Consider the following 23,575-nt stretch of genomic DNA (forward strand, 5'->3'; position numbering starts at 1 on the left):
CTGATAAAGTTGAGGTGTACTCCAAATGAGGATTCTAGTGCGGGCATGTCAGTGGTATCAATTCCCTGCAATATTTCATGAAAGGTGTACCTTTGATGACTGTGTTGAACCAGTCTTATTATTTGATGGTTTATTTCCATCAATCCATCCATTTTCTTCTGTTTACCTGGGGCAAAAAAACAAAACAAAAACCCAAGCTCCCACTCCCCAGCCAGCACCTCCTGTTCCTGAACACTAAACCATTCCTAGGCTAGCTGACAAATATCTCTCCAGTATGTTCAGGGTCTACCTTGGGGCCTCTTCTGGAACACCTCACTCGGGAGGCATCCCTGTCGTATGGCTGAACCACCTGAACTGGGTCCTTTTGATGTTGAGGAGTAGCAGCTCTAGTCTGAGCCCCTCCCAAATGACTATCCTCACCCTCTCAGTAAGGGAAATACCAGCCAGTCTTCAGAGAAAGACTATTTTGTGCCTCCAATCTTTTTCTTGCAGTAACTACTCAATGCATGTGACCATAGGTGAGCACAGGGATATAGATGGACCGGTAAATCAACAGCTTCACTTGTAAGTTCAGCTCTCTGTTCACCATGCCAGATCGGTACAGCCCCAATGTATCTCTCCCCTCACATTTGAACAAGATATTTAAATTCTTCCACTTGGGACAGCATCTTGTCTCTGACCATAAGTGGGTACTCCACTTCCAGATGAGAAACATGGCCTCAGACTTGGCGGTGCTAATTCTTATTTCCACAACTTTGCACTTGCCTGCGAACGAAGTAGTGCTCAGTAGAAACCAGCACATGATGAAGCCAATGGAAGCACATCGTATGCAAAAAGCAGAGATGAGATTATGAGGGCAGCAAATCCTTTCATCATTTAGCTCCTCCTAGAAATTCTGTCTATTAAATAATGAGTAGAATCAGTAATGAAGTGTGTGGAATTGATAAGGGGTTTTCTTCTTTTTTTTTTGTTGAAGCCTAAATTGTGCTCCAATCTGGAATGAACCATGGTTTTCCCAAACCATGCTTCAAGCTGACATTAGTACTATACACCCAGGTTAAATGAACTATTCTATATATTTAAATAGATGATTTTTTTGTGCATTTTTTTGCATTTCTAGGTCCACAAAAGCAGTTTGAAATAGCTCAGTGCTTCAACTGAAAAATAAAAATGCTCAAACAACTCAACTCAATTCAATGTCATGTTATGAGTTAACACAGCAGTTGGTGGAATACTTGGACCCACTTCCACAGAATACCCAAATCACATGCCATAAGGAGGCTTTTCACTATACTGCGGCCCCAGGGCTGTCATCATGCTCACTACACTTGGTCTCTTTGGCTCTTGGGCAAAGAAGTAGAGATAAAGCCATAGTTTAGATTTGCAAAATATTTGACATTTCTCCAAACATGGAAGTTACTTTCCCCAAAATATCATAGATCATACACTGATACGACCAAATGAAAAAATGTTCAGAAACAGCATTTTAAATTAATACATGGTGACTCATTTGCATGACAACAAAAGAATACGTTTTGTGTTCTGCATGGTGACTCACTCGCTTTTTCCGCCTCCTCTTCTTCTTTCTGTCATTTTCGTTCTTTATCTTTTTGCCCCTCTCTGTATCTCTGTCCACATTCCTTGGAAAGCATTTCATGCCTGAGCAAAGTGTGTCTGCTTATTCTCATCCATACCTCGTTGCCCTCCTCATGGCCCGAGGAGCTCTAAAGACTTACCTCAGTTCGCCCCGATGCACCTGTGGACCCATGTTTTGGGGCTTCTGTGTTTAAAGAGCCCAAGTGTATGACACAAAGCAGCAGTGAAAGTACTCTAAATTTTCCTACTGTACATGGTACTCACTTTGTTAAATGTGTGCACGGGGAGAGAAAAACATAGACACTATCAGACCGGTAAAACTCAGCCCTGACTCCTCTCTCTCAGTCTTGTCTGTATGCATAATGTCTGACACCTGACATTTGCTGGCAACTGTCAGAGCGCATCTCATCTGCCACCTGTCACAGTCACACAGCATCAGTCAACATGGGAGACCATAAAGCTCAATGGCAAAATGCCAGAGGATGAAATGGAATAAGAGAAATTATTTAATGGCTCAATCACAAAGTATCACAGTCTCTGTTTCAAGTTTTAAATGACAAATGTGGGATTTCAGCAGAATGTGGTGTTGGGTTGTACTGGCAGATTTTCATTCACCAGCTGGAAAACATCTGACTGGAACTGGCTTCATTTTTCAGCATGATAATCATCCCAAACATGGTGATAATGCGGAAAAAGCATTCCTGGCTTAGACACAGACACACACTCCACAGTGTGAGAATCAGTTGAGTATTTTAGAAAAGAGCTATTTTATTAACAGTATTTGATCAAACTAAAGACGTTATGAGATTTCTTGCATTTAGAAACTATAATTCTATTACACGTTTGATCAAGAACATGATTTATGTTCTTATGAGTGTATCTAAGAATGAGAAAAGTGTGATAAATGATCATCCACAGACACCGTACCTGGCTTTGTAATATTGTTTCTCCCAAAATAATATCGGTCCACTTAACAGCAGTGGGATTAGAGAAATAGAAACAAATTAAGAAAAAAGTTACTATTATTTTGTTTTATTTTATTGGTTTTTTTATATCATACTTTGTCGGTAGTTCTATGACGACCTTATGGCAACAGATTATTTGCAAGTGTTGTTCTTTTTGTGGAGAAAATGATTTGACCGTGATTGTTGTGTGGAAGAAATGAATTGCTGTAACAGTAAGGAACAGATTAGTTTGGGGTTTTTATTCCCTCTACTTAATGAGCAAACTAGACTATGATGCCGTAGAAGACATATTGGCATGCTTTGACACATCAAACATGAGTAAAAGATTTCAACTCGAGCAGTGGATCTAGAAAGCAGATCTAGAAAATTTTACACGGGGGGCAAAGAGGTCCAGGCAGGGTGGCACATATATTTTTATTAAAGTATGTGAAATTTCCTGGAGTCAACAAACTATCCACAAAAAGCAATTTATTGTGTTATTATCTCTTCCAAGAAAACAAGGACATTTTTGGTATATACGAGACCAAAAAAAATAAATACAGAAAAAGAGCTACTGTAACTGTAGCTTACTGTACATGACTAATTTCAGCCATGACTTTTAGGAGAGTGATGGACATAAAAGCTGGGAGGCAGCTATGGGGGGCAAGGCTCTACAGCAGGGGAGCAGTTGCCCCCTTTGCCCCCCTGTAGATCTGCCCCTGAACTCAAGGTATTTGTAATAATGTCTAAAAAGTATAGGAGCTCACCAAAGTAAATAAAATTCATCTTTAGGGGAGCATGCGTCTATAATAAATTGCATTCCTTCTCTTAGCTGTAGGGAGAACTTTGTGTCCAAAAATGTGGTCTGTCGTCTCGGCTTTTATGGAGGCACGCTGCTAGCTTGGTTAAAAATAAAGTGAAGCATTTGCTTTACATGCATGACCTACGTCCGCATCCACCATGGGAATTCTCTGATCCTTGTTCTGCCACCTCCGCTACACAGACTTTATGAGCCCATTTGTGTTCTTGTATTTTTCCTTTTAGTTAAAAAAAAAGAAAAGAGAAAGAAAGATTAATTATTTGCAAAAGCAAAACACACAATTGCCTTTAGGTGCCAGACTACAGCAAAAGTGAGTGAGTACAGAAGCGCAGAGGTCTTTTGTGCGACTTTAATATTGCAGCGTTACTGCTGTGGTCAAAAGCATGTGTGCAGAGACATACTAAAGGCAGCATGGAGGCTTTTGATGTGAGGTTCTTTTGTGTGCAAGCTTCATGGCTTTTAATGAGGCAACCTGCCTCATTATCAAAGCTCTGCAAGGCCCCCGACACAGCCACATGGAGGGTCTGCCTCCACTCACTGTTCTGAAGCCGCAAATTACAGCAGCTTAGCCCCTCGCTGGGAACAGAGGCCAAGCTCGTCGCCCTTTCTAATGGCGCCCAAGGGACACAGAATTGTACGTAGACATATGTTTGGTCAAAACTAGTTTAATAGGCAACTCCTCTGTCAGTCCCATTAGAGTGAAACTTTGAGATGTGAGGCGTGAATTTGGGGATGTGGTTCCCACTGACTCGGTGAAAATATATAGCAAGTTTTGACACTAAAGTCAGCAGTGTCTGCTTTCAGCACAGTTTCTGTTGTGACTTTCCTCTCATTTTGCTTGGGATTAATTTGCCAGCACAGTTAGCTGGAAATAAAGTTTTGTCCATTCGTGCCAAGACTGTGGCCGAATTTGAATTTCACCTGGGGATGGCTTAAAAACAGCCAACCCAGCAGGGATGGAAACATCATCAGATATCATCAAATTAATATGCCTCACAGTCTATTAATTTCCGCTAACAATATTTCATTAGCTATGCTACGTCTTTCTTCAGCTAGTTTAATTGACCTTTTTAGATTTGGGTGAACTTTAATATGTAAATATCAATTTGTTCTCTGAAGTAAATTATTTTTCCCGTGCTCTTTATAGTGACACCGTAATCAACTCTGCATTTAAAAGCTCAAGTCCTAAAGCAAAAGCTGCTATCAAAGAACAATGCCCTTTTCCCAGGCCTGAGCCTCATTCTTCTGTTTTTTATTTCACTTCATAGCCGTTTACTTTTTTCCCTCTGTTTAACTGAAAGAAAGCAAAAGACTGTTAATGAGGGTAAAAAATGGACTGTCCATAGTAGAAAAGGTGCGTGATATTATGAATATAAATGGGGCTGTACTATTCATTTAAATTGTGCCATTTTTATCACAGTAGGGATGTGACACTAATAACTACTGAACACCAGTCTCCTCTGCTCACAATGTAGGCATTTGAAAAACTTCCAATAACAACCAGCTTCCAATAACTTGGATACTGTTCAAAAAAGGCACGCTGTTCAAAAAAAGAAGCGGTCCCGGGAGTCTGTTCCTAGGTTGGCTGGGTTCAAATGAAGGGAACAGTTCTTGACCTCGGCCGGCCTCCCTCGCGAGTCTAAAGACAAAAGAGCTCTGTCTGGTTTTGCCGTGCAGTTGTACTTCAGACTGGAGCATGACCAAAATAGGATTTTTAAGGCTGGCACAATACAGATATTTGATTATTTAAAAATCTGATATATCAACCAATATTTTTCTTTTTCTCTTGGAAACATTTAATATGTTAAGTCATTTCTAAGTTCTTACTAAGATTATATAACAGCACAGTTCAGAAATAAACTTGTTTTATAACAAAGTACAAGGCATTCACGCTCTGTCCAACTCTTCTTGGATCAGCGGCTGTTGTGATTGTAGCAATCCAAATATGTGTGATGCCAGCAGGAAAGTTGCAAAAGACCATTTGACTGACAAACTATGCAACAATCTTAATATAGTTGAAGGGTTTTTATTCCATGTCTTCTTTACTTTTTAAATGGCCACTCATTGGCTCTTACAAATAGCTAATATCTGCTGATATATTGGTGACCTATATATCAGCCGGGTTCTATTTCAGGCTATACTAGCAGTTTTGCTACGGTTTATCTCTTTACCTGCACACTGTCTTTTTAACTGCTAAGCTTTTTTCAAGTTTTTGAAGTGACTTGAGACTTCAGGTCAAAGCTTGCTGTGATCTAACCTTCTATCCGTCCATCCCAACACATTCTCACTCCCAAAGCGTAACATTTTATGCTAGGTGACAAATCGTCGGTATATTATGCTTTCGGCCACCCAACATCTCCCTATATTACAAGTTCGGAAAAATGAGGAAACACAAGAACCATTTGGAATTGATCTACACATGTACGTTTATTTGACTTAAATTGCTTTGGAAAACACCATCTAACACAATTAAGGTGGTGGTTAAGGTTAGGGTTAGGGTTAGGGATATTACGCGTCGGGAGTGACAATGGGCTGTCCATCCATAAACAAATTTTCTTCTGCCTATCCAAGTAAGGATCTTGGAAGGCAGGAGCCTGTCCCAAATATTTAGATGTATTTTAGTGAAACAAGCAAAAGAAAAGCATAAGTTGCCAGATTGTTAATTTTTTTTTATTCACAGTAAGCCATTATGATTTATGTTGTTAATATATTCAGTGAAAACAGTAGTTATAGAAGTAACCACTGTGCTACCATGTTGCCCCACACAAGCCATTGTTCCAGACACTTTGTGGTCTCTTCACTACACATTGTGATTTATTCAATTCGATTCCAAGAGATATAAGTTAATAGTGCAGCTTTTCACAAAATCCTCAGATGACTTGAAGTTGTGAAAAGGTGAACTGGTTCCAGGTACACCTGATGGGACTTGTCCTTATCCCTGTAAAACTAGTGTGCTCCTCAGTGTTAGTGCATGTTCATGCTTTTCTATTTTCCACCAGAGGCACCATTTTATCTGTCTTTGAATTCTAAAAACTGTTAATAAGTGTTAAGTGAAATATCTCCAAGTGTTTGTGTGCTTAAGTTCATGCCTAGACTTGCTGAACGTCCTTTTATACTTAGCAGTGGTCACCCTGCTTGATCGTGATCAAAATGACATTACATTAATGTAGTGTTTGTTTCCCAAAGCATTAGGATGGGCGTCAAATGCGTCCATGCTAATGCACCCATTGGGAGAGATGTCTGTCAGGAATCCTCAGCGGGCTAATACCTGGAAGCCATTTTCTCAGCACCACCCCAACTCTCTGCTAAGGTGTTTATTTTGGGCGTACAGCCAGTGCCCTTTATGTGGCCCCCCATCATTTATGCAGGCAATTTACTACCCCGGCATGCACCAACAAATAACTGCTCACACATACACAGCCTATCACGTGGCTTTCTCATTAAATCACACAATTCCCCATTTGCTTGAACCATGCGCCGTTTTACCTCAAGCTAGTCTTTCCATATAATGTCAGTCAGAAGTGGACAATTTCAGTAACGTGAGTCAGAAGCAGTGTTGCATTACTTCGTTGTGAATATGTGTGTTGGAATGCTTTCAAATATGAAACGGGGTTCCTTGTTGTAGATCATCCCATTTCAGCATCCTTAAATAATTAATACACATAATGTAAAGTTTATCCTTGATGAAGAGAGAAGAGAAGAGGGGGAGATGAGAGAGCTACTCTTAATGGAAAATAAACACAGATGGCTTCCTCAACTGCTGAGAACTCCCAATGCATTGGCTGTCAGAGGTATGGCCTCATACAGCTGGGCCATTGAGAAGATATTAGAAGTGACATCTCGTCAAAGTTTGAGGATGAACGGAGGCTAATTCATGAAGTGCACTTTGATGGTCTGAAGTACCTAACTTGTCTTTTTAAGATGTCTCAAACATGAATCTTTCATTTCTATCCTAAATAATGTGCCTCGGTTTATTAATGAGATTCACTTTCCTGTGGTGCTGTGTGCTAATTGGCTGAAGTTGCACGGAGCCCCTGAGTTGAATGATCAGAAAATAAAGACTAGACAGCTCCTCTGGATAACTTACTACAGGTCTTGAATAGCATTAGTGCAGAAAGTGCTGTCAGACATCTTTACAAGTAGCACGTGCAAAATTTTCTACTAGCATCTTTATACACTGCCAATACAACAGTGTCAGTGGCACAGACTGCATGGTAGTGTAATGTGCCAGACATGGAAATCTAGCTTTCCATGTCTGCTTTTGTATCATGTTATTATTATTCAGTTTGGAAATTCTTCTTCACTCACCCATTTTCACGCTCTCTACACCACTCTGCATTTAATCACAGCGCTTGTGCTAACGAGCTAACCGCGCTAACGCGTAGACGCCGTGCAGCTCCACGCACGGGGCGATCCGTGCTAACTCGCTAAAGGAGATTTGCCGCGTTAATGCGGTTATAGCGTAAACGTCATTTTAACGTGATTAACACTGACAGCACTAGTTTTTATTAATCTCAGGTTTTCTTCAATGGTTTTTCTTTCATCTTGTCTCCCTCTACTCACTCCAACTGCTCGCGACAGATGGCTGCCCCTCCCTGAGCCTGGTTTTTCCGGGAGTGTTCTTCCTGTTCCTGGGGAGTTTTTCCTTCCCTCTGTCGCCAAGTGCTTGCTCATAGGGGCTTGTCTGATTGTTGGGATTTTCTCTCTGTTATTGCGTGGTTTTACCATACAATACATAAAGCCTTGAGATGACTGTTGTTGCAATTTGGTGCTATATAAATGAATTCAATTCAATATAACTGAATATGAATTTACACATTTGTGAGCAATAGGTGTTTGTTTATGTTGAAATTATAAAGAAAATTTAGAAAATTTATGTGCAAAGGGTGTTTAAAGTGCGATTGTCTATGTGACAGAATACTTTATATTCATAAGAAGGTACGAAAATGCATATCTTCAGGTACTTTCGTAGATGAAAACGTCTTAGGTGATCGTGGCTCAAGAGTTGGGCGTTCGCCTTGTAATCGGAAGGTTGCCGGTTCGAGCCCCGGCTTGGACAGTCTCGGTCGTTGTGTCCTTGGGCAAGACACTTCACCCGTTGCCTACTGGTGGTGGTCAGAGGGCCCGGTGGCGCCAGTGTCCGGCAGCCTCGCCTCTGTCAGTGCGCCCCAGGGTGGCTGTGGCTACAATGTAGCTGCCATCACCAGTGTGTGAATGCGTGGATGACTGGATGTGTAAAGCGCTTTGGGGTCCTTAGGGACTAGTAAAGCGCTATATAAATACAGGCCATTTACCATTTATCCCTTTAAGCAATTTACTATGCATAATCCAGCCAAAGAGATAGTGGTAATAGACCTGTTGGATGCTTGCCTTAAATAATATTAATAGGATGATTAGGCTTGGTCTGGGCTTGCTGAATGTATGAGATAACTTATTTGTGCAGGTAAGGGAGATCTGAGGAGAATGAATTGTTTTATACCGGAAGCCTTTTTCTTGATTAAAGTGTGGTGCAACTGCATCTCAATCGATCCAAACTGACTAATGCCCTGTAGCCCCATGCTTAAGAGTTGGGCTCTAAATAAATCTGTTTGTTTTTGTTTAATATCATTAAATTAAAATATTAATGTGTCCAATCAGATCTTAAAGAAAGGATTCAGCATTCACAGCTCCCCTGCCTGAGCCACAGTTTAGAGCCAGTCATTTTTATCCTTTAAGTAGTTTGAAATACTTGTTCAATTTTAATAATGTCTGTTTGTGATTGCAAAGCACCTTCGCTTCGCTTGCTTGTGCACTACTTAAGTAGTTGGTGCTTATTTGAACTACTGTCCTTATGTGGAAACTTGACCCCCAGTTTGATTTTGTAGTTTGAAATGATAGTTTTGTCATCCTTACAAATGATTGCCTTTACTATCTGAAGTAATGCAGTAAGAAAGTGTTTATTTCACACACTGCATGCACAGGCTGAGGAGAGCAGAACAAAATCAGAAGCATCAGAGCTCAAACAGCAGCTGTCACAATCACTGCTGGCCAGTTATCAGCCGCAGAGATGTAGTGGCAATCACAGTCCAATCTCTAACAGTGATTACAGCCTCAAGGTGGCTTTTGTATTCCAACCCTAATGTTTCATCTGCAGTCAAAAATAACAGAGTAAACAGAATTAAAGATTTGCAAGATAGAATAATACAACATGATTGTATCTTTAATCAATAACTTATTGATTCATGTATCGTAGTTCAAGATAATTCTGTCAACATAAAACCCATTTCAGATAACAGCAAACTTTAATACTGGCTTTGGACACTTTTATGAACACAATAACCCAAAGCTGTCTAAGCAAACAGCCAAGTCCTGAGGCACAACATTTCATAAAGCTGTGTGGAAAAACAATAGTAAATTGCTTTTATAAGCTTGAGCCACTCTGAAATTACCCGTGGAACACACTTAAGGCTTCAACAATGGATCAAATGTCACTATCTGTACCTGCTTTCCCTTCTCAGTGCTGTCTAGAGCAAAATTTGCACACCTTTTTAACCCGGGGGCAGCCAAAAGCTTTAAGATCTGCCTGTGCCATATGCTCTACCCCCATATGCGTTGCAGCAGCCACCACTCATCAGCTGCAGCCCAGGTGGTTAACAGCTGCAAGTCCTACACAGGTTTAGCAAACAAAAGGCTGGATGGATGGATGCTTGGAATATGTGATAGTGTTTAACCCATAAAGACAAAGAAAGCTAATGGGTAGATAAAATAATAGGGCAGCTTGGTGGCAGTAAATTGTTACAATTAAAAATCTATAGTACTGCACAAAAGTCTTAAGCCACCCATAATTCTTTCATTTTATATGCATTATATTATTTATAAGTGACTTATGTATGTATGTATGTATGTATATATATGTATATATTGTACTATTCTTAGTTAGCGTATTGTCTGTCTTGTCTTAATGTTGGTTTAAAATGGAGCACTGTAACAAAAAATAATTTCCCCCAGGGATCAATAAAGTATTCTGATTCTGATTCTGATTCTGATTATACTTTCTTGGATTTAAAAATAAAAATGATCTTGAGCAACAGTTCTCCATTCAGGCATTTCTTTCATTGAATCTATGAAATATAGTACAGGTAACACTGTTTGACAGGCAAATAATTGTAGTTTTGCACTTTCTATTTCCAAAAACTCATATCTTGAGATGGTGTGCAGTGTAACCTTACAAATATAAGGAAACTGGACATGTGGAGGATAAAAGTGGCAGGCCTAAAAACCATCCACAGAATATGAACATTGAATATCATGTCCTTGAGAAAAAGGGGGAAAAAAATTCCAGCAAAGAGCTGACAAAGGAGCTAAAAGACGCCTCTGGCCTTTCCGTTGATCCATCTACTGTTCACTGAAGGCTCATCAGAAATGGTCTCAGTGGAAGGATGGCTGTTAAGAAGCCATTCTAAAGGAAGGGAGACGTTACTGAAGCAGTGTGAGGTCTTGACAGAGAGCAAAAGGCAGCCAACATCCAAAGAAGAGCTTTGAAAGCCCGGAGAACTATTCCTAAAGACTATGTTGAAAAATAAAAGCGGTGATACCAAATACTGACTTTTAAGCTGATTATAACTGTAAAAATTCTGGATTTGCCTTATAAAAAGTGATTAAAAACTAAAGGCAAATACAGAAACTAAGCTGGGCAGGAGCACAAGGACAGACAGAGACTAGATGCCCATAAAAGTGTAACCCTTAAAAAAAAGGTACTCTTTTTCATTTTAGATAGCCAACCAGGAAAATGCAACCACAATGGAAAGTCCATTGCACATACTAGAATTCAGTCATTTGTCCTTGGGAGCATGCCAGTGTGAATATCTGAAATATTCATATTGACTTGGAAGAACTTGCTTGCATCAGCCATATATAAAATCTTCCTGTCATGTGACATCTTTCAATACTCAACACTGACCTACTTCTACCACCCATGGTCAAAGCCACAGATGTCTGTCATTTTTCCTTTTTTTCCAAGGCAGGCGGAGTTATTCACACCATCGATAATTTGTTTCTGACACCTCCTTCCCACTGCCACAGCTCATAATAAACAGCATGCTTCTTCTAGTTCGCAACATGCAGTCTGTGCCTGCCAAGTCGCATCAAGCCTTTATGACCCTCTAAATATCTCATCTGACAATAGCCAGATATGAAGATGCAAACATGCTAATGTGCAGATATTTTAGCATTTAGCTCAAAGCCCTGCTTTGCATTAGTAACACAACCATCTCTGGCATGGTGGCATTGGTGTCCTAGATTTATTTTATTCGTCAGGAAGTGTAGAGATATGTCTACAACTGCCAACTTTCTCTGCTCGCCATATGACCTGTGCCACCATTATAAAAGGAACCAGTCAAAGGGAATATCTTTTATCCACTGCTATGCACAATGCTACATCTGATGACAGAAGGTCCACAGGGACATCCCTTATTCAATGCGTTCCACTCTGACGTTCCAAATGTCACATGCTGATTTTGGCTCACATCCCGGGAAAAGGAAATGGGCCATGAAGTGGAAATCCAAAACTGCTTACAAGAACGGAGGGACTTCATGAAAAGCTTTTCAGAGACTTACCTCTGCGAGCTTCTTCCACTTGCATTAGTCAGCATCAGTGTCAACCCCATTCATACGCTGCGGTGATAATAACATGTATTATTCATGTTTAGGAGGATCAGCTCAAGATTAAATTATACAATCACTGTTTTGAGCATCATCATCATCATCATCGTCGTCGTCATCAATAGTCTGTTTTTACTTATGCTAAGTGATGCTGCTTTTTTTTTTTGTGAAGTTTTTCATTGGAATTCACTAACTGTGAAGCAGACGGTGAATCATAACGAGCTTCTTCTTTGTAAAGAGGTTGCATCCTGGTTTGAAAAACTATATTCAGGAAGCTTTTGAATGACAACCTGGTAATTAGAAGCAAATGGCTAATTACTCCACACGTTTATACTCGCTGACTGCTACTTCCAGCACGATTACCTTGATTAGATCCATCCCTTTGTTTCTGCGCCAGGCAGAAGATAAGGTAGCATGTCGTTATCCGTGCTATCGTTTAATCACTTTCTCTGCCACGTGTGTTCTTTCTTTCTCGCATTCTGTCTCATCATCTCAGCGATGCTCTCACCTTTTACTCTTTGTGATCCTATCTTGCAATTTTGATCTTATCTAAGAGTTTGCAGCCATCAAAAAGACAAAAAAAACATGTTTTGGCACATAAGCTTATCCTCTTTCTCACTAACAGATAATTTAGAAGGTCTTTCTGTTTCTGTTTGGCACACCAGTACGACAGAAAGCTGAAGGACTGTTTGTTTCCTTAACCTCTTTCATTGCGAGTTGTTCTGTAATAAACTCCACTAACAAATCCCCCAAGGATCCGCAGGACCTTTGTAGGTTTCTTCAGTAAGCTGATTTTGTGTTTTGAAGGCTTAACTTAACTAGAAACTATTAAACGATGGGATTTCAACTCCAAAATCTAATAAATGTCAAATGTCCACACTTGCCATTGTGCTCAAAACCATTTTGTCTGCGTGTGTGTGTGTGTGTGTGTGTGTGTGTGTGTGTGTGTGTGTGTGTAAATGCAGGACCAGGTTTTGCTGTGATTTGAACACGCACACACTAACTCTCAAAAAGGAAATAATTGTAGCTATATTAGCGCTGTCTGTTCACGCTGTTGGTCTATGTTGGCGTGCCTCATGCCACAATATTTGTTGTATAAATAGAGTTGTTGGAGAAATTGATTGTCATTAATGAGAATGATTTGTGTGCAAAGAATACATGATCAAAAACAAATGGCTATAAACTGTTAACACATGACCTACTGAACCTGCCAGACCGTTTCATGTTGTAACCTTTTAAACCCATAGAGTCCTGCAAGATCGAGGAACTGAAACCACGACTGCACCTGCCAGTTCCTGTCATCTCACCAGAAAGACATGTTCTGCAAGACTAAATATGCTGATAGTTAGAGGAAGTCACATGATTATTGCTTCTGTGTGTCCTAATACAGTTGTCATTGTGCACCATAAATCTTCTAGCCGATTAGAAGCTTTATTTTAAGCTTTGCTAATTTTCACTGAAAGTATAGTCAGCTACAAGTTCCTATTTTTATAGTTCAGCAAGATGCTCACACTCGTTAAAGGGTCATGCCATAAATGGTGACAGGAAGTGACACACACACATATGCCTGCCTTTATTGACCAAGCATCATTTAAGCCGCCTGGACTTATTTGGTAATTTTGGCTGTAAAAGTGAATTCTTTTGCCCCTTTTTTCAGAATAACCTCAGGTTTCAATATCTGGCAGTCATTTTACATGATTGTATTGTTGTGACAATGAAACAACAGTTAAAAGTGGAAAAAAATAAAAATCGGACTCTGTTGTTTCAGATTTATAGCTAATTGAAACTGATATTCAACAGGAACAAAATGTAACACAACATCAACTTTAAATATGAGCTATACTAAATATGTACAATAAAGTTTTTGAGCCTAGGTCACTCAGTTTTTTTTAAAATATCCAGGCCTTTTGGGGGTGTTGCCACTTCTCCACACTCATCACTCTGCTCCGTGAGTCATCAATTCTTACTTGTGATCAGTGTTGGTCAAGTTACTTGAAAAAAGTAATCAGTAACTAATTACTGATTACTTCCCCCAAAAAGTAATCCAGTTACTTTACTGATTACTTATTTTCAAAAGTAATTAATTACTTAGTTACTTAGTTACTTTTTAAAAACACGATTTACACCCTGAATAGGTGATAAAGTGATAGATCTTTCAGCCCAATTCTACTTTTTCTACATAATCCATCATACAAAATGTAATCAAATGGAAAAGTCTCTTTTTAAAACTTGTTTATCAGTTTTAATCTTTTAACTTTAAGCATCAAGCAAAAATTTAATTATCTGCAACATTCTCTGACTGGAAGAAATTAGTTTAACATTTAAACCTATTTTCTGCACATTCCAGCACATAAAATAAAATATTTTTTGTGTTTACACTCAGTCTTTCAAATAGATGCAAGTAAAACACAGCAGAAAATAAATAAAGTCAAAGACTCAGCGGTCCTGTTGCTCTATTTTCACCTGTAAAGCAGGAGTGAGGAAGGCGGAGGTTTACCCTGGTGCAGGTGTGCAGCGGTCAGTGGAAGAATCCGCGAGTTTCTCTGTGAGTTTCCCATTACGTCGTAGCTACTCGGTGCTTGCTCGGACGTTTAGGGGGGTTTTTTCTCTGTAAAAAGAAGTTTTATTCCCACGCACAGCGGACACTAATGTTTTTGTCACTTTTTATGGAATCAAACTCAAAGTAAGGTCAGTACTTCCACACTTTAAACGCTGCACGCTCATACTCTCTCCCGCACTTGATATATGATCCATTGTTGATCTGCACACAGCTGTTGTCACCAACGTTGCACTCGCTTACGTCACTGTCATGAGATATTCTCGCAAAAAATCACGGTTTTAGTAACGCAGTAATGTAGCGTTCTTACGGGAAAGTAACAGTAATCTAATTACCTTTTTTGCAATAGTAATCCCTTACTTTACTCGTTACCTGAAAAAAGTAATCAGATTACAGTAACGCGTTACTGCCCATCTCTGCTTGTGATTGGACCGTCGCAGCTCGTGCTTCCTAATGATGCACATAAAGTTTTTCTCGTCGTTCAGTCACAGTTTGAAATGTCTCTCTTTCCCAAATGGTCGAGGAGTTACGCTAGTGCGAAGCGCACTTAAGCGGAGTTGGCTTTTCTTTTTCCAGAGCAGTAGCTTGCAAACCATTTGTGCTACCGTAATACACCAAATATCCCTGTAAAGCGCAGCTTCGCTTCTTTCAGTAACCGTGTGAATTTTTTCTCTAGCTCAAATGGTCGATGAGTTATGGTAGTGCGAAGCGCACATGCTAAAACTTAGGCGGAGTTGAGTTTTCCTTCTGTGTTCAGGTAGCAGTAGCTTGTGAACGCTTTGTGCTACCGTAATACCCCAAATATCCCTGTAAAGCGCAGCTTCTCTTCTTTTCAAAACCGTTTGCATTTTCGCTCTAGCGTAAACGTTGACGGAGTTACAGTTGTTTAAAGAGCGCTTGTAAAATGGGCCCGCTGGTGGGGTAAAGGGCTAAGACTGTCATGTGTATTTGTAATTGCATATTCATGTATGAACTGCCTGTGCTCAAAAAAAGAAGCGGTCCCGGGAGTCTGTTCCTAGGTTGGCTGGGTTCAAATGAAGGGAACAGTTCTTGACCTCGGCCGGCCTCCCTCGCGAGTCTAAAGACAAAAGAGCTCTGTCTGGTTTTGCCGTGCAGTTGTTGGTCTTGTGTTCCAGCAGGGTTTTGTACTTTACTAAACCCAACAAGAGCAAACAGGAATGAGTAAAATAATAGGCTCTAGATGAGATAGTGGGTGGATTTGTTTTCAGACTTAAGCTTTTTTTTTTGCTTTTGCCAATCTGCTTATCTGCTTATACATATATGAGGCTCAGCAAGAAGGAAATAACAACACTGTAGATTATGTGTTATATGCAAACACAGACTTTCCACTTGAGGAGCAAATTCCAAGACCTTTACTCATTTTATAAAGGCATAATCTCTTTGGATTCTCATTCGTCCTATCCAGGGATGTTTAGCCTGGTGTCAGCGCTGGATTCGTACTTGACTTGTCCCCTGCCATATCAGCGCAATAGAACACCCGCGGAGTACGAAGCAGCCTGTTCAGCTCACTTCAACCCCTCGCTCAGCACTCGCTCACTGGATGTCTGCATTGCTGGCCCTGCAGCCTTCACTTGCTCAACAGGCATGGGCTAAAATGTCTTTGTCTGACCTTGAACATGTAACAGATCCCTGGACAAGAGCCTAGAACCTAGTTCTCTTAAAAAAAAACCCTCCATAAAACAGCAAGCAAGAAAAATCAAGGATGAGAGTCCACAAAAACCAGAGGTGAAACTATAAATGCATTTTTTAATCTATCAAGATTTCAATATAGCAAGAAAGTTTGTCGTTTCAATTTCATGTTGAACACTTTTTGGGCCGTACTCACAGATAAAACATGTGTTAGCTCTTTTATTGGGGCTGTCTAATTTGTCTTCAGAGTACATTACATAAGATTTGAAAGGGGAAGATCTTTTCTGTTTGGAACAATGTTGAGTGAAGGGTTTCCCACCCAAACTTTATAAAGGAAGACACTCTGAAACAGCACCTCAGTCCAACAGCACACAGAAAAACAACACATGAAACATTAATAGGTGTGGTTTGGACACACAAAGAGTTTCTAAGATAGAATATCCCAGATCCATCAATCCTGTGGTTTATGTACCTTACAAAGGGGCTGTGATAGAAATTGCGGTCTTCACATAATAAAGGCTACATCCAATCTGGCCCCCCAGTAAGGCTCAGTGATACCAGTAGATAAAACTATTTACCCCATTCGACTGACTTCTTATTAAAACTTACTGCAGGCTGCAATCAAATTCAGTTCGGATGACTCAGCTGACAGATGTCATGATTTACAGTCTGTGAGAATAAAGCACACGGCTTCATTCTCTTGCTTTTACACCTCCTGGTGCCTTTTGAAATTTGCTGTTAGTTTGCTCTTTGCCTTTATTCTTAGTCACCATCCCTTTCATTCAGCTGCTCTCTGTCACACACAAAGTCACACACGGAATCGACTGCTGTAGAGTTTGCTTCAGGGAGGAACACATCTGCCCACAGTATGGATGCCAGTGCTGCAGTGTTTGGACAGAGCACAGAGGGTTTTACAGTTAGCATCGCTTCTGTTCAGAGGCAGCTGAGTTCTCAGATGAGGAGAAGCGTTTACTTTACCTGAGGAAAAATGAACATTTATTAGGAATATATTAAATGTTATATATTACTACTACTTATTCATATTATAATTGATTAACTAGAAAAGAAACGAGACCAGCATTTATATAACTGATTACTCAAAGTGCTTTAACTGGTAGAGATGTTTAAGTATGAGATTTTTCACTGCAAAATAATCATAGCCAAAATAATTCACAATATTATTATTATTATTATTATATATACATAAAAAAAAATCACAGTTAAGGACACATTTTTGTGATTTTTTCCTCTACACCGTAGTGGATTTGAAACGAACAATGAAGATGTGACTGAAGCGCAGACTTTCAGCAATGAATGTTTAGGAATTACAGCCATTTTCATGCATAGTGTCCCATTTTCAAAGCCTTACATGTAATTTGAAAATTAATCCGTCAGCACTTTCTTGGCCAGGTCAGCGCAGTTCCCTCATTATTCCCTGACAAATTAAGCTGATAAAAAATGTGTTGAAATTGCATTTGGTTAGCTGTTCGGCGGAGCTCTTAATTTGAAGCCCGAAGAGATTTTGATGTAACTGAAGAAGGTTGTCATTAGGCGACTGCAAAATCTTCAGGAGTGGTCGAAACATCGGGCCCTTTCATAAAAAGAATTAATGCAATGATGGCCTGAAAGACCACTAAAGACACTGAAACTAAAGGGTATGATGACAAAATGATTTTGTCAAGTCAATACACTTTCAAGGAAATAAGTCTATCTTTATCAAAGTCTACAATCAAAAGACGTCTTTACAAAAGTAGTTGGTAAACTACTAGGAATAGTTTGAGGTTCTTATCCACAACTGGGGCCACGTTAATGGTCTTCCCCACCACTCTTGGAGTTAAAAAGCTAATGTCAGGATTTGCTGATGTGTGCAAAATTATACTATTATACAGTTATTACACAGCTGTACAGATCAATAATTCGTTGGCCGAAGACACAATTTTTGTAGGTTTTGTTTTGGGTTTTTTTTTGTGGATTTAAACTCAAACAGTCAGTATTTGATTGAAGTGCAGTTTTCAGTTTTAGTTCACAAAGTAACTATTTAGGAATTACAGCGAACCAGTTGACAGTTTTCAGAGATTTAAAATCAAGTGAACATTTTAATCACAATTTAATGGCCAAAGTCAAAGTGCTGAATTTGTATTTTATAGCTTTTATATAAGTCAGCTCAATTAAATTCAGTTTTATTTATATGAGGCCAAATCACAGCAGCAGTCGCCTTAATGCACTTTGTATTCTAAAGTAACGATCCAACAGTGACACAGAGGAAATCCCAACAATCAAATGATGCCTTTTCAACAAGCACTTGGCGACAGTGGGAAAGAAAAAACATGATTTTAACAGGAAGAAACCTCCAGTAGAACCGGGATCAGGGAGGGGCAGCCAACTGCTGTGACTGGTTGGGGGTGAAGGGAGGAAGACAGGACAAAATAACACTCTTGAGGAGGTAGGTGTATCATTATCAGAGTCAATAATCAAGAGACACCTTCGTGAAAGTAGTTTAAAGCAATGTGAAAATCACTGGTTATACTCAAGAACAAGAAGGCCAGATTAACCTTCATCAGAAAACATCTAAAAAGCCTGGACAGCCCTTAAAATAATTGTTGACACCAAGTTTTACTTGTACCAGAATAATGGCAGCATCAGCAAAAACGTGTTGATTGTTCAGATGCTTGTGGACTTAACGGTATATCTGTTAATTTTTTAAAAGTTTGTCTATTGTGAGTTTTGTCAAACGAATTATACTCAAAATATGAGTGTAACAAGATGGACACAGAGTCTGTAAACACAACTACACGGCAATAATACGTACACTAAATGCAACAAGAGCTGAATCTTGGTATTATCGAGTTCACTGTGACAAACCTAGCCAACCTGCTTTAACTATTAGAGTGTATGCTGTTGTGTAATGTTGAAGAAAAGGTTCAAACACTGACAACAGACCATATGTAGCGTCTTGTCACCAGTTGGAGGTTTGTCTGCAGGTGGCAGCTGCAAGTGACAGCGCACACTGTGACTCAAGCTGCTCTCTTTTTTCTCCCGAGCGATCTGTCACTCCACTGCAGCCGCGCTCCACGCTGGGACCCGGCATGATCGACCGGATACAACTTTCAGCTACATTACATCAGCAATAGGTCACTTGTGGTAAGAACAGGGGTTGGGCATTACAGAAGGCACACCAAATGGCATACCAAATTCAACACAGACAGGGAGCAGATACTTCCCCAAGTTGAAAACAATAGTACATCCCAAACAATAAGGGAAAAAACCCAGAAGCTTTGTATTTTATTGATGTTTGTGAGTCAGGTCTTCCCCTAAGGAACAAGTGAAATCAGGTGTAAAATGTGTCATTCTACCTTTAGGCTCCGGTCATGTTGTACTCTATGTTAGAAAACAAGCCCCTTGGGTATGTGTCTGAAAAGCCCAGAGTAATTCTGCCCGATAAAATGAACTTTCTGTACCTTTTTTCCTTCCTTACAAACATGTACCATAATGGAGTTACTGTGTAAAAGGCACTTTAACACATTAGTGCTTCTTTAGGGAGTTAGCTGTCTTTCCTGTTTAAAACTTAACCCTGCTCTACATTTCCATAAATAAACATTTTTCACTTTACCACTAAGCTGGTAAAAAAAAAAAAAAAAGGAAAGGAAAAGGGTCTCTCAACAAGAGTCAGGAGAAAAGAACAATAGCAATCATATCAGCTGGCCTAATGTTAGCAAAGGTTCAAGCTAGCAAAGCTTCTGTGCTAGCAAAAAAGATGATAAACACTTACCCCGGCTTTGTTCATAAAAAAGGTATCATTACTTTCAGACAAAGTATGTAATGTATGTGTGTGATGTTGTAAAGTCTTGGTTGTGCACTGAGTATATAAAAGCCCAACTAGGGACAAGAGTTGCGAACTAGCTAAAGCTATAAATTTGCTTTGAAGCCCATCAGCTTCATGCTAAACTGCATCAAATTAAATAAATAAATAATAATTAATTAAAAAGGTTTGGCAGATTAAAAAAAACCCTGAGCAAGGCTATGTACCCATATGGAAAAGATAAATATATATAAATATAAATCTTGTGTGAAACTTGTATGAAAAGCATACAAGAGTAAAAACAGATATAAGATCCCTTGAAAAATTATATAAATAAAACTTGTATGTTTCGGATACTTCCTAAAACAATATATGAAAGTAATGAGAAAATGGCCACTTTCATGAGTAAATCATATAAGCCTTATATGATTCACTATATGAAGTGGGCCACATCTTTTGCAAGTCTTCTATAAGTTTGTTCTATTTCTTTTCCATATGGGTAATATCTCCTTCTTTAACAGTAGCTTTAGCTTTAGCAAATGTAGCTCAACCAGGTAGCTTGATCTAGTGTTGCCAACTCCTCAGTAACAAAAATCGCTATTGGCTGTTGGCTAGAAGTCGCTCAATGACTTCATTGGTCATGCTTATGTAATTGTAACCGATGCTGTACGACAGAGAAATAACATCATGGAAGAGACATAAAGTCAGTAAAAAAACACCCTAAATGCATTTATATATATTTAGAATATATTTAGAACTACAAATTAAATTTCTTTCAGTAGTTATTGTTTTTTTAATGTCACAATTCCATCCCTCCTCCTTTATCTGGCTTTGGACTGGAAAAAGTGACCCAAAATAGGCAGTGTTTAACTTGTTGTTTTGATTCTACGCACTTTACACTACTCATGAATCATGCTAACGCTAAGGTTTAAATATGAACAGACTTCCTTATTGCCGCTTTGACCCTGAACCTTCTTTTGCAGCACACTAGTTCCTTTCCTTTCTACTAGCTCAAGGTTAGTTAAGCTCAGTTAAAATTTCTTGACGTAGACTATTTGTCATATCAGTTTTACTTGACCTAAACCAAATTATAAGTTTTACAAATTTATGAGTTTTTAAAAAGTGGTAGCCAGAAACAATCTATATGCATGAAACCCATTATAACTTGGTTGTTTGTTGGTAACACGACTTTGTTATATGTGTGTTTCTGTGTGTGTCATCACGAATGGCTTAATTGTTGCTAATTCATGTTGGCTCTGCTTCACATGGAAGTCATCACTGATATTGCACATTACAGTTTCCTTCTGCTGCCTTTATAGCCGCATAATATGCTAAATAATGTGGGAGCCCATTTGCTTTTTAGAGCACAGGACATTACATACGAAGCTTTAAACTGAGTTAGCTCAGAGACTGCGTTTGCTTTAATCCACTCAAAACACTGCATGTTAAATATTTACTGCACTATGACAAGAGCAGCTTTATAAAACAATTGGAGGTAATGATAGCTTTTTATTGTTGCTTTGCAATAGTCTTCAGTAGAAAGACCGATAGTGATGGGTCACGTTTTAATTTCAAAAATACAATACACACACAACATGCTGGGACCATACAAAATAGTCAGAATGCCAGAGCTGTAAGCTGAGGTGGTAGAGTTGCTCTCAGCGGCAGGCTTCAGCACTGTGTGGTGCCCAAGGTGTGGTGACGTGATGTGAGCTGACAGCTGGCACCATGGGTAATAGGTCTAAAACTCCCATCATGTAGTCTGCTGAGGCCCCGTCCTGCCATTCTAACACACCAGAAGTACGCACCTACTTGGCCATTACTTGTTTATTACTAAATCATAATTAAAAGCTACAGGAAGGTCAGAGTTATGATATAGCTTTGAGGTTTGGGGTGTGTGAAATTTACGTGTCTGAAATGACTCAGAGATCTTAGACTTGGAGATATATTTTTATTTAATTGCTTTAAGAAATAAATTCAAAGATCTGAAAAATAAACAACCACAATGTAAACACAAACGTTTCTTGCATCAATTTCTTTATTTTTTTTTCCATCAAAAGAAATGCACAGATCAGCAAAGCTATTACATACAAATGGCCATACAATAGCAATTCATTTTTTTTCTGTTCTTGTTTGAAAGTCTTCAGGAAATTCTGTTGTGTCATGTATACACTGTATCTTGAACATTTGCAGTTACGCTGCATTCAGCAACAAAAGAAATCGTCCCAATGCTCTTCTTCCACGTTCAAATGAAAGTGTTCAGCCACAAACTACATATCTGGACAGCTACTTGTTACTGCTCCAGGAAAACTACTGTACTTACATACAATAAAGAAAAGAAACAAAAGTTTTGCATAGCTTCATTGTAATGTAGATACAGTACTGTAAGGCACTTCATGAAGAACTTTAGGCATTTTTAAAAATAAATCCTACACAATAAACCTTTTGTCACGTCATCCTACAGATTCCATCTCGATAGATAAATGTTACAACATCTGACGAAAAAAAATCTTTTCTTAAATCACATTTTTGCGCACTATGTATATCTACTATACTCCACTGCTTTTCTTTTGGCATTAAGTCTCAAGTTCAACATTCATATATTGTGCATAATATGACTCACACATTGTCCCCATAACCCCACACAACCCAATATTTCTCAAAAAGACCAAAAGAAAACAAAAATTGTGCAATGATTTGGGGTTATGTGGAGTAAAAGGCAACACGCTGTCAAAAACGAGTCCCCCAAACCAAAAGAAAACCTAAATGTCTGGGCAAGTTGTAGGTCATTTCCTCATAGACGGGTGCTGTACTGACAGTTACAGGGTACATCATTTTCATTTGCCTCTCCTCACACCAGTCCAAACCAGTGTGGGAGTGTGTGTCGTATTCCAGCAGTTGTAGGTGGGACTACATGCTCCAGCAGGCCACGTAGATAGAGGTAAGGAGGATGCATCTGCTCTATCCAAGCTGATCTTCGTACTGTTTGCGGAAGCAATCTCCAGCTGGGAAAAAGTCCCAGCAGCGCTCCTGATACATCTTCCACACGTAGGACTCCTGGACACAAGCCAACATCAGAGTTTAGCTCGAAATCTTTAACTTGCCTAAAGTAAGGCTGAATGTTTTGAACTTAAATATCCAAAATTTAAACATTACATAATTACAGGTGTGTTAATGAGCTGAAATGGGTATACTTGGTATTAACATGCAGTTAATACCAAGTGAACGTATCAACAGAAAGATCATTAAAACAGTTTTGGTATTTAGTGAGTATACTAGCTGTGTCCCAAAACCTAGGCCACTTCATTTTAAGGCTGATTACGTCACAGCCAGGAGACGAAGGCCGTCCCAATTTGAAGGCTGCTCCAAACGCGGTCGACAAATGCGTCCTTCATTTCCCCGAATTTGAAGGATTGTACCCTACCCCAGAATTCATAGCGCGGCCCAGCCGATTCCAGTTTCCAACAATGGCGGCAGCTACTTAGTTTTAATATTACTCTGATTACTCTTTCTGTAATCACAAAATAAACTTTTAACATATTCTCAGGCAAGAATGTAGCTGTGTAAAT

General features: G+C 39.3%; 1 protein-coding gene across 8 annotated transcripts in view; it reads right to left on the reverse strand.

The window, feature by feature from the left end:
• Positions 1–22,026: 22,026 nt before the first annotated feature.
• LOC146552644 (ryanodine receptor 3) overlaps positions 22,027–23,575 on the reverse strand; it is a 108,241-nt gene continuing 106,692 nt past the window's right edge. For all 8 annotated transcript variants that reach the window (XM_085257334.1, XM_085257335.1, XM_085257331.1 and 5 more), the window contains one exon: positions 22,027–23,063. In XM_085257334.1, the coding sequence (XP_085113460.1) occupies positions 22,968–23,063 (96 nt within the window). In that variant the 3' untranslated portion in view covers positions 22,027–22,967. The remainder of the gene's footprint in view (positions 23,064–23,575) is intronic.

This window comes from Mchenga conophoros, linkage group LG19 (assembly GCF_057382185.1).
Source record: "Mchenga conophoros isolate Kocher_MC1m ecotype Shallow Benthic linkage group LG19, M_conophoros_male_GT1.1, whole genome shotgun sequence".
Lineage (NCBI taxonomy): Eukaryota > Metazoa > Chordata > Actinopteri > Cichliformes > Cichlidae > Mchenga > Mchenga conophoros.